The 12,517-nt window shown below is 38.9% G+C and overlaps 1 protein-coding gene across 2 annotated transcripts in view; it reads left to right on the top strand.

Annotated features, from left to right (window-relative positions):
• Positions 1 to 12,517, top strand: part of KIF16B (kinesin family member 16B) — a 396,905-nt gene that overhangs the window by 279,973 nt on the left and 104,415 nt on the right. For both annotated transcript variants that reach the window (XM_006860622.1, XM_006860623.1), the window contains one exon: positions 2,254 to 2,376. In XM_006860622.1, coding sequence (XP_006860684.1) covers positions 2,254 to 2,376 — 123 coding nt within the window. The remainder of the gene's footprint in view (positions 1 to 2,253; positions 2,377 to 12,517) is intronic.

Raw genomic sequence — 12,517 nt, 5'->3', positions numbered from 1 at the left:
AGGGTTTCCGAGGGTGTAAATCCTTACGGGAGTAGAAAGCCTCATCTTTCTCCTGCGGAGCGGCTGGTAGTTTCGAACCGCTGACCTTTAGGTTCGCAGCCCGATTCGTAACCACTACGCTACCAGAGCTCCTTTTAATTAGCATTATCAGTTGCTAATAGATACTTGAAATCTGTGAAGTAACATTCCCCTGTTGCTGAGGCTGTCTCTAGCTGTAACATGATCCGTACTCACAACTCCCACACACATATGAGGAGGCTTCTGAAAGTTCTTAGAAAAATGGAATTATAAGATAATGGAATTTTTCCATGAAATTTTAGAAACCTTTCTCATATACACACACACTGCAACAAATTGATTCGCTAAGAATTGTATCATATATAAAATAGAAAATGTGTTCCTACATGAAGAACATAGATATTAATCACAAGAATTACATGACTAAACCTACAGAGTTGCATGGCATGTGTTGTCAGACATTCCTTAACATTGAATGCATTCTTTGAAAATAAGTTGTTGCCACTGCTGATGGTGTTAAGTGCCTTCGAGTGACTTCAGACTCATAGCATCCCTGAATAGGAACTGCTGGTAAGTTTGAAGCACCGACTTTACCGTTAGCAATACAGTGCTTATCCTCTAATACCATGTCAGGACTCCTTGAAAAAAGTAGGGCCATAAAATTATTTCAGTGTCTTTCCACATTTAAATAGATGAATGTATTCTATATGTCAGGCAAATGTCTACATTTAATGAAATTTGAAAATGAACTTTCAGTAAATTGAAGATCTTTAAATAATGCACATATTAAGAAGCCCTCATTTTAAGAAGAATTTCCACATGGCTTTTGACACCCAAGAACAGCAAAATAATTGTACCATCGCAATATAACAATTAATGACCTTGGATGACTAGCTATCGGGGGAGCAGAGGAATTAAGATGTTTTAAGAGACTCATGATATCATGTCATGACTCAACTAGATTGAAAGCAGTAATCCCACCCAAAGTCTGAGCCTTTATGTCATCCAGAAATCTGAGGTTTCCCTTATACATGGGCCGTCCATGATAAACCTGGCTGAGGATCCAAGGATACAAGTCCCTTTCTGCCTGGGAGAAAGAGGGCTCATTGGCCTTGTTTTCTTTTTAGTTAAATGATGAGTGGGTTTCGCTGCTAACTGTGAAGCTTCCCTCATCTTAAATTCTGTCTGTGTTTCATGTGTTTGTTAGTGCTATTTGTCTCAGATGAAATTACTTTGAAATTTTATGACAATGATAAGTGGGCTCTAGATTAGTCTGAGTCCAAACCCTGGCTCTACTACTTGTCTCAGTCAAGTTACTTCAACTCTCAATCTTGGCCTCTCATCTGATTAATAGGGTTAATAATGGTTAGTGCCTCATTGGGGACTTAGGAAGTTCAAATGGAATACTGCATATAAACTCTGAGCACAGTTCTTGGTATATAGTAAGTATTCTATACAGGCTAGCTGTAATTATTAATTTTTATTACTTGTTACTGCTGTTACTCCATAAACATTTTCTTATGTTTTGTAATGCCCCAGGTTAGTGTAAATTATAAGAATTGTTTAGATTTTTCTCTTGTTCATGTTCAAGAACCCACATTTTGAAGATTAATTTTTTTCATAATGCCTTTTTCAAACTCCTCTGGCTTCCTACCATTCAAATCATAAATATTTGTCAGACCAACTTGATTATTAATCAAATGATACCTAGAGAATGTACTTGGGATTTATTTTAATTGTGATGTAAAGAGCTTTTCATATTATACTCACTTATAAAATTCACATAAACTCAAAATGAAGTAAATTTGAATAAAATCTCCAGCATTTGCAGTTTTATGCACAACAATCTGAGTGAAGAAGAAAGAAGTTTGTCAGATGGTCAAGATTTTTCAAAAAGAAATCTGGTTTACACTGATTTTTTAAAAGTCAGGATATATAATCTATCCTTTTTTTCACTTGTTCTTATAAATTGAAAGGAACTTCAAAGCCAGACAACATTTTGAAGTGCTTTTGCCCTGGCTTTTTGGAATGGTATAACTAAAGAATGGTCTTTTGTTATGAGAGGCTTAGCATTTTTCTTTCAAAGGAAACCATCATTTTTCTAAATAAACTCTACAGGTTTGATGTTCTTTTCTCTACTTGAAACGCATTTTCTCCCTCCTACCCAGTCAGAGTATTTTCAGTGGAGTGATCTTGGTTTCTCTTTGTTCTCCCTATCTGATGTGCCTTTGATAGCGGATGATTTCTCGCTCTTTGGGAGCAAATCCATATGACATGAAGGACCCAATTAAAATTAGTATTCCACGCTATGTTCTCTGCGGACAAGGAAAGGATGAGCACTTCGAGTTTGAAGTCAAGGTAAGGGTGCCTTCTCTTCCTTTCTGGAGGAATAGATGTTTGATTTTATGCAATGCTTTCTCTTTCTTTCTTTCTTTTCTTTTTTTTTTGTCAAAAGAGATGAAACTACATTTGAATACCTTGTTATATAAGATATTAGTTACACCCTTCTTTAAATTCAGTATGTGAAACTAGACTGTACAATACAGAGGAAGTTATTCCATAAATGATTTTGGTGGTTGAATAGTTACACAGTTCCTACCACTTAACCCTATAACCCCATTGATTGACCAACCAACTATCCTGGTTTGTTTAATCATTATTTGAAGTCCTGGGGTGGTGCTGTAGGGTAGGCACTGGACTGCTAACCAGAAGGGTGGTGATTCAAACCCACCAGAAACTGCTTGGAAACCCTATTCAGGGTGGCTGTGATTTGGAACTAACTTGACAGCACTTAACAATAACATCAAAGGGTTTCCCAGGGCATAGAACTTCCAGTGCACAGCAGAACTGTTGGCCACTCTACCCCTTGCCTTAAACTCAATTGTCTTATCTGTGAAATGGGAATAAAAATATTTACATCTCAGGGGTATCAATGCATAGGAAGTGCTGAGTCCATTGGCTAGTATATAATAAACAATAAATGATTGCTGTTAAATTATTACTGGTAATGTTGTTATTGTTTCTATTATTATTAATTAGGAAGTTAGCCTAATCTGTTTGAAGCATTATTTGATTTATACAGTTTTACAGGAAGAGATGTGCTGATTTCCTTACATCATACTTTCCAAACTAATGACTTCATCTTTATTTCTAATTTATTTCCGTTGACTCATACACTTCATTAAATGCTGCTAGCTACCCTCCCCTTCTCAAGGAACTAGTTATCAGTCAGACCTCTTTGTGTTGAAGTAGAGGTGAGACCATTGATGTAATGAAGCCTACCAGCATCACCAATATATTAATGCACAAAGGTATTCTCGGCAGTGGTTTTATTTCAGGTCAACACCAGATTGGGAATATAGATGCTGAGTTTTATAGACTCTGGTTCTGTAGCAGTTTGGTGAGCGAGTCTAAGATTTTTAACTTCTCGGAGTCTCTGTTTCCTCATTGGCAAAATGAAGAGATTGAGTGACACCAGTGATTTCCAGATTTCTTCTTCCCTCATAAGTCAATTGTTCAGAGATTGTCTCACGTGGAAGGGAAGGAGCCTGAAACCTGTCTGCCTTCACCTCCCAAATTGCATGTGCCTCGGGTACCAGTTTGACTCTGGGTAATTTTTCTCTGCAGGCAATTCACCATTTTTCAGTCTTCTTGGAGAAATAGTACAATCAACTTCTTTTGTAATTAACCAGCTTTCTAGATTTTTAGCTCCATGTAGTTAAGTTTCTTTCTTTCTTTCTTTTTTTTATTAATCTGGTCATTAATTTGTATTTCAGGTTTGTGTTGAGAACATTGGACATTGATCCTTGGGTGCTTGGGTGCTTGGGTGTTGTATTTAATGTATTGGCCAGAATCTTTGGTTTCTTATTAAAACTATGTCTTTGGTCTAGTACTTTCCAATGGGCTAACCTAATAATTAACAACAACAAACCTATTACCTGGAGTCCTGGTGTGATGCCATAATGAATGTGATGGTTTATAAAATGAAAAGCCAAACCCATTGCCCTGAAGTCAATTCCAGCTCACATAGATGATACTTAACCGAGTAGAACTGTCCCATAGGTTTCCTAGGGTGCCATCTTTATAGGAATTATTGCTACTGCTTTCTCCCACAGAGCAGCTGGTGGATTTGAACCTCTGACCTTTTGATTACCCGCTGAGCACTTAACCATTGTGCCACCGGAGTTCCTTCTAAAGATATATACACGTATGAAAAAAATAATTTCTGAGGGTTTTTTTGTATTATTTTCTCATTGCTGAACTGGACAGTAAAAGATAGGCTTTCACCAGCTCTGAATTCTCCAACATGTGGAACTCTCTGCAATAGAAGGCATTCAGTGACTTTGGTTGGTATATGTGCATATTCTAATAGAATGTTCTAGTAAAATACAACTCTTAAATATAATTGATGATTACATACAATTATGATTACACAGATAGAAATTTCAGACATGGCTAAAGAAGATATTTGGACTGCTGGTGTGGCACTGTAGGATCAGCACTGGACTGTGTGAACCACAAGGTTGGATGTTCAAACCCACCAGCTGCCCCTCAGAAACCCACCAGGGATGCTGTGAGTTTGAACTTACTCAAAGACACTTAACAACAACAACAACAAAGATATTTAATTTATTTTTAGCTAAGTCAATTTACATAAAAATTGCAAGCAAATGATAGTGCAGATGATATAAAGATCTGGTAAAAATTGTTAACGACTGTGCTGTGTAAAGGTTAAGTTAGAAAAACCAAATACAGAAAACCATATGGTGCCTTTCGCGATCTAGGCTTTCACTTTAAAATACATAAAACCCAAATCCAAAGAGTTCTACTTTCTTTGAATTTATCAAAGCAAAGTTCTGAAAGGACGTCATTGTTTCGCTTCCTTTTGTATTCAATCACAAGTACTATAATCACTAGCACCAAAAATGGACTCTTAGTTTCCTAAAGGGGGAGAGTTCCTCTTTCTCCACTTAGGAAGGACCTACTGATGCATTCACATATAAGTGTGCCTCTGTACTCAAGGGGATATCCAATCACAGAAGTATCAGGGCCTGCAACTAGAAACACAACCTGACAAAAAACTTAAAAATGTCCTCACTTCAGTCAAAGGAGCTATTAGAATGTACTGAGTACACTGATGTCCTGGCTGGTCCCCTCCAGGTAACCTCACCCAGTCACACCACCTTGCTGTGCCCCTTGGATAAAATGGGGTTAATAAAACCCACCTACTGGGTTACCCAAAAGCTGTGCACATTTGTGTATGTGAAACACTTGGAATAGTGCCTGCCACACTAAATGCTGGATACATGTTTCGTTTTGTGTGTGTGCGACATTTTTATTGTGAATTGAATAAAGGCTTAAAAAACAGATCATCAGTTTTACATTCAACAAATCATACACCTTATTTCATCCCAATGATTGCGATCCCCTCCATATAACACAGTTATCCCACTTCCTCCTTGTGGTTCCTATTTCCATTCCACCCTTCTTCCCAATCCTTCTGAATTGTGTCCTCTTGAGTGGTTAGCCATTCCATGGTTAGCATGCCTAGTGTTGTTGTCTCCCCTTCTATATACCTATCTTCTGCTTCGTTTAAAATTGGGCCACAAGGGTGAGTTCCATTCCAGACCTGAAGAGTGGTCAAGGCCAATGGTCTTGGGTTCCTCCGTTCTCTTTATGACCATTAAGCCTAGACTTTATTTAAAAATTTTGAGGTTTGTATGACATTTTCTCTCACTGTATCTGGGACCTTCTAATGTGATCCCTCTCACAGCAGTTGGTAATGGTTGTCAGGCACTGGATCCATGTTTCTTATTAACAATAATTAAAAATTAAAGGTTTAAAAAATGAAGGAGACTTTACTTTGGAATCTCCTTAATGACATTTAACATACAGTTTTATCTTTTTGTGGGTCTTGTGGGATTTTGGTTATTTGTTCTTTCTCAAATTCTTAATTTGAAAATTAGATATTCCAATTTCCTCCATCCATCCTTTGCAAATTTCAAGTATTGGCAACGTTTCCTAGAAGAAATAGCTACAGTTAGGGAATTTTATTTGTCTATTGCTAAATTCTTCTGTTGGTGTGCAAGTAAACTTAAAAATCTTAAAGCAAAAATTATTATTTTGAAAGGAAACTATTTTCTGGTTAGTTGTAGGCCATTTTTGAAGGAATAATATTAAGGTACACAGGTATTTTATACTATTGAACCTTACGTTTTAGAAAAATTATTGCTGCTTTAAAAAAAGTAATTGTATTTTTGTTTTTCATCCTTCTCATAATGGTCTTTTTTTTTTTTTTTTCCAAGCCAAACTGTATCCAGCTTTATTAAAGATACTTTTCATAAACAATGGGATTCAGGCAGGACATGTTAACAGTACACAACAACTTTCAAACTCCCTTCTTCGATGGACTACCGAAATCAGAAAGCCACTACTAAACCCAATGAAGTCTTCATCTGATGGTCTGAACAGGGAAAGTTTGGAGTGAGGGTTGACATTTCACATTTAGCATGTTGTTTAACAACTTTTCACAAGCCAACCCTGACTTTCAGAAAATGAAATGAAAAAGGCAGAATGACCAATCTGAAGACCCACAATCTCAACAAAGGAACCGCTGCTCTTTTGAGGGGTGCTCTGAGATGACACCACTGGAAAGTGCAGGTTCCCTGACACATGAATATCCAGTTCTCTGAGGTCAGGTCCCAACAGGTCTCTGGGTTTATGGGAGTCAAGTTAATGCTGAAGGCAGAGAGGGCAAAGAGGCTATGAAGCTGTAAAAACAAATTGTGCTTTTCCCACACCACACAGCATTTGTGTGCCAAGGTGGCTAATGTATGTTAATGTCAGGGAATCCCTCCTCCTGGGAACCAAGAGGGAGTCTTTCAAAACTAGATGGGAAAGGTGTTTGCTTCCACATCAGTCCAGCTTTGGAGACACTGTATTAGTGACATTTGCCCCTTTCCGCAAAAACAATGAAGTGTTTTGTGTGCTAACAACATTGCTTAAAAAAAAAGTAAAACAAAATTCTACATTTTTATAAAACTTGATAAAAAATAGTATTTCAAACTGTACAGTCACCAGAAGTCCACAGTTATCAAAAATGCACACACTTCACTTGGCATCGCCAGCACCTTCAGCCTTCTGTGCCTGGTCTGTTTTGGCATCTTCATTTTCTGCAGGGTTATTTCCATCCTTGCCAGCATCAGTTTCCCCCTTTTTCCCTTTGGGTACCTTCTCTCCCTTCTTTGCAGGGGCCTTTTTAGGCTTAGGTTCTGGCTTTGGAGGAGCAGGTTTAGTAAATAACCTTCTGGATCTCCTCTGAGGTTCATCCTTCACCTTGGCTTTATCTCCCTTAGCATCTCTTTCAGCCTTTCTCTGGGACATGGTGGCTTCTGCTGCGGGGCGCAGGCACTGGACGCAGAGATGCGACTACGTGCAGGCTTTGGTCGATCCTGGGTTGTTCTTGCCTCTTCACACTGCTCCTCTCCTTATTCTCAATCAAGTATGCTTTCTATTGCTTCATGCTTCCCATCTTTTCTTCAACTCTCTGGGCCAATTGACTGTAGTTCCTGGAAGATATTAGGGACTGAGATCTTCATGAATTTTACAGTGTCTTGCTGAGTTGGTTTTTGTATAGGGCATAAGGTAAAGGTCTTGTTTCAGTCTTTTGCACATCGCTTTCCAGATCTGTCAGCACCATCTGTTAAAGAGATTATCTCCTCCCCATGTATCATACCTAGGCACTTTGTTGAAAATCAGGTGGCTGTGTGTGGATGGGTTAATTTTTGGATTCTAGATTCTGTTCCATAGATCAATGTATCTTTCATTGTACCAGTACCAGGCTGTTTTGACCACTGTAGCCATGTAGTAGATTTCGAAATCGGTGAGTGAGAGGCTTCTTGAGCAGTGCTCTGCTTATCCTGGGTCTCCTTCCTTTCCATATAAAGTTTGTAATTATCTTTTCCATCTCTTTGAAGAATGTTGCTGGAATCTGGATTGGGATTGCATTATATGTGTAAATTGCTTTGGATAGTATTGACAATTTCACGATGTTGAATCTTCCTATCCAGGAACATGGTATGTTCTTCCACTTTTATAAGTCTCTTGTGGTTTCTTGTTATAGTGTTTTGTTATTCTCTTTGTATAGGTCCTTTGTTTCTCTTGTTACATTTATTCCTAAATATTTCATCCTTTGAGCAGCTATTGTAAATGGTATTGCTTTCCTAATGTCTTTTTCAGTGCTGTCTGTTACTATAGAGGAATCTAATTGATTTTTGTAGGTTGATCTTATACGTGCCACTTTGCTGAATTTTCCAATGATGTCTAGTAGCTTTTTTACTGATTCTTTGGGGTTTTCTATGTATAGGATCATATCATCTGCAAATAGAGTTTTACTTTCTGTTTGCCAATTTGAATACCTTTACTCTCCCTATCTTGCCATATAGCTCTGGCTAATAGTTCCAAAACAATATTGAAAAGGAGTGGTGACAAAGGGCATCCTTGTCTGGTTCCCATTCTCAGAGGGAAGGCTTTCAGTTTCTCTCCATTGAGAGTGATGTAGGCTGTTGGTTTGTATGCTCTTGATTATATTGAGGAATTTCCCTTCAATTCCTACTTTGTTGAGTGTTTTTATCAGGAATGGATGTTGGATTTTGTCAAATGCCTTTTCTGCATCAATCTATATGCTCATGTGGTTCTTTTCCTTTTTCTTATTTATATGGTGGATTACACTGATTGTTTTTCTAATGTTGAACCATCTTTGCATCCCTTTTATGAAACCCACTTGGTCATGATGTATTATTTTTTTGATCTGGTGCTGGATTCTGTTGGCTAGGATTTTGTTGATTATTTTTTGTGCCTATCTATGTTCATGAGGGATACGGTCTGTAGTTTTCTTTCTTAGTGATGTCCTTATCTGGTTTTGGTATGAAAATTATGCTTGCTTCATAAAAAGTATTAGGAAGTTTTCCATCCTCTTCTGTATTCTTGAATAATTTGAGTAGAAATGGTGACAGCTCTTTCCAGAATGTTTGGTAGAACTCACCAGTGAAGCCGTCTGGGCCAGAAGTATGTGTAGGGTTTCTGAGGAGTAGTTGGTGAGTTTGAACCACCAACCTTGTAGTTCAAACCGACTTTATAGTCCAGCACATTAACCCACAGTGTCACACCAGGCATCACATTAGGGGTGAGTTAATTAAATGTTTGACCAGATATAGCAGGCTGATTTTCAATTGTATAACCTATGAATGATTTTATAAATTTGACAGTAAAAAGATTCCCCACCCCTGCTATACAGGATTGCTGTGAGTCAGAACTGACTCGATAGCTCTAAACAACAATACTCCCAGTTAGTCAGGAGTCCTGGTAACATAGTAGTGTTTGTGTTGGGCTTCTAATGAGAAGTTCAGCACTTTGGATTCATCAGCAGCTCCATGGGAGAAAAATGAAGCTTTCTACTTCCATAAAGATTTACACCCTTGTAAGCCCTTATAAAGGAGCTCTGGTAGTGTAGTGGTTACGAATCGGGCTGCTAATCTCAGTCAGCAGTTCAAAATTACCAGCTGTTCCGTGGGAGAAAGATGAGGCTTTCTGCTCCCGTAAAGATTTACAGCCTCATAAACCCTGTACAGGGTTGCTGGCATATAACAACGACAACAAACCCTTGTAAGCCTTTGTAAACTCTGCTGCTCCTTAGAAACCCTACACAGGGTCAATGTGAGTTGGAACCGACTCAATGGAGCACTTAACAACAACATCAAACCCTATGGTGTTAAGTGCCAGTGAGTCACTTCCAACTCAAAGTTACCCTCACTTATGAGTGGCTGGTGAGTTTGAACCACTGACCTTGCAGTTAGAACTCCACTGTTTATCCTACAGAACCATACCAGTACTGCTGTACAGGGTCACTGTGAGTCAGAACCAACTCGCTGGCACACCACCACCACCCCAATTAGTAGCAGTCAGTGTCTTTTCAATGATGTAAGTGTAGATATGATATATGACCCCTCCCTTCTAATTTTAGTCATTCTGGCCCCAGAACTGGGAAGATGCTTAGCACTGATTGGTGTCAGATCTGCTGTGCCCTCGCTGACAGGAGCGACCTCTGCAGGTAACATGTGATGATGTGCGATTGGCAGTTAACTAGGAATCTCACTATTGCAACTGAAGGGCCATGTGACAGGGCTATTGGAACAGCATCTGAAGAATAGGTATGGAAAAGCTTCAGCTTATAGCAGCAGGAGCAAGTTGGCAGGCAAAAGATGTGTTATATTTTTTAATTAAAAATAGAAGATCTGACATAGAGGTTCAGGTTTTCCAAATCTTGTGAAAAATCAGAGATGTGGAAGCTGGACTGTGTTCCTGCATGGCAGTATGGGACTCGAACTGAGCGGTAGTTACTCCCTCAGTCAGTATCCGCTGTAAGATTTGAAATCCCCTGATGAAGTGGTAGCCTCCGTGTGTACTGTCAGGCCAACCATCCCAAGGGGTATGTAACAGAGAAACTCTCAGGCCAAACTAAGTCTCTGATCTCGCAGTTTCTTAAATGACTCTAAACACACATGCAGAGAAACAAAGGGTGAAGGCAGTGCAAGTTGGCTCACTGGAAGTGGGGAAGTAGGTCGAGGGACCTGAGTTCCCAGTTTTCACATGTGCTGGCTCTCTCTGCCACCTCATCCCTTTGCCCTGAGGATGCTGTGAAAGGATCAGAGCTGAGGTTTGAGCAGCATGAAAGGGAGCAGGTATAGCTGTGTCTGATCAGCCACTATGTCTCTCCTTTGCTGGCCTAACAGCTATACTTTATCTGCAGGTTTCAGGCAGGTCTGTGTGGTGCACATTGTTACCTGTTGGTAGTTGTTGATGGGTTATACAGTTATCAGTCTAGAGGGGGCTTATCTCTTTGTTTTTATTCTCTAAGCAATAGCCTGTTTTACCATATTTTTATTCTATGTTTGAATATGTTTCATAGTTGACAGTTTGCTGCCTTTATTATGAATTCTGTGTCTCACAAACCACTTGCTTACTTGCCATCTATTCTGCCACATTCTATGAGATTTGCCTATATCTCATAAGATAGTTGATTTACTGTCTTGCTTAACTTTTCTTAAGAGCTTCATCTATCTAGCAGAGCAGAATATTCTCAGATAATGTGGTAAACTCATTATGGTGACGATAGTGATGGTGATGTGCTATGGAGTCACTTCCAACTCACAGCATCCCTGTATAGACTTTCCGAGACTGTCAGTCTGTACAGGAACAGAAAGCTGCACCTTTCTCCTGCAGAATGGCTGGTAGTTTTGAATTGCTGATCTTGAGGTTAGCAGTCTGACTTGTAACCACTATACTACCAGAGCTCCTGAAACTCACTATGGTCCTATTATTTTATACGTGCTGAGCCTTTCTGAAGGAACCCTGGTGACACAGTGCTCAAGCAATCAGCTATTCACAGAAAGGTTGGCGGTACTAACCCACCAGACGCTGCATGAAAAAGATGTGGCAAACTGTCCAGCCTTGGAGACTATGGGGCAGTTCTACTCTGTCCATCAAGCAACAGAAATGGTTTTGGAGCCTGACTATTGTTACGACTGTGGAGGTATGTAGGTATCTCTGAGTTTGCAACCTTTCTGTAAGAAAGGAAACTAACAAAACCAAGGACTTTTTTTTTTTTTTTAACTCGAGGTACCATGTGACACATTGTCATTAAATAAGGTATTACTTTACCAATTAGAAATCTATGCCCAACCACACAGCTAGTAAGTAGGACTAGGTATCAAGCATCCTTATCAGATCCAGGTCCATGGACTCATACTAGATCCCTTGTGCATTCATTTTAATATACCTTCCAAACATCACTCTATGCTTTTTAGAAGTTGAGACCCATTTTAATATTGTTCTAGACTTAGCAATCATTTACAAGTCCTTGCCATTATTTTATTGTGAGTTTTAACTTTTCATCTTGCATTCTGGCCAAGGCACAAGTCATTTGTAAATTGAGACTATTGCTAAGACTTTGAAAAACGTGCAGAATTTATTTGATGGTGGCTAGACCTGTCAGGAAACAAGAAGAAGAAATGCCCAGAAAATTTGTAGTTTGGGAGCTAAAGCAATCACAATTATAGTCAGAAGCGTTTCTCTTTATTTGGCAGAACAGAAATAAGGGCCATTGCATGCTATGAGATAAACTATGCACATATACATCTTTGGGAAATACTTACCCCAACATGATAGAATAGAAATGTTCAGGAGTTGTGTGTTGGCATTGATTCTCTGCTTATCAGTAACTTGATAGATTATCTCCCTGCATGGGTGTCAGCATAGCTGAAGCAAATGGAGTGCTACATATGCCGTGGTCCACCTGGATTCAAGTTCTCAGTTTCTGTGCTTTTTAAAACATAACTAGCCAGTAATAGAAACAGCATTAGGACTTGAAGAATCACATTTCGTCCCTCTTTTTTTTTTTTTTTTTTTTTTTTGCAGAAGACGGCATACGAGATGAATTGCT

The sequence above is a fragment of the Chrysochloris asiatica genome, unplaced genomic scaffold (assembly GCF_000296735.1).
Source record: "Chrysochloris asiatica unplaced genomic scaffold, ChrAsi1.0 scaffold00039, whole genome shotgun sequence".
NCBI classification, from domain to species: domain Eukaryota; kingdom Metazoa; phylum Chordata; class Mammalia; order Afrosoricida; family Chrysochloridae; genus Chrysochloris; species Chrysochloris asiatica.
Note: the sequence above shows the minus strand (reverse complement) of the source record. Positions and strands in the feature narration are given on the sequence as shown.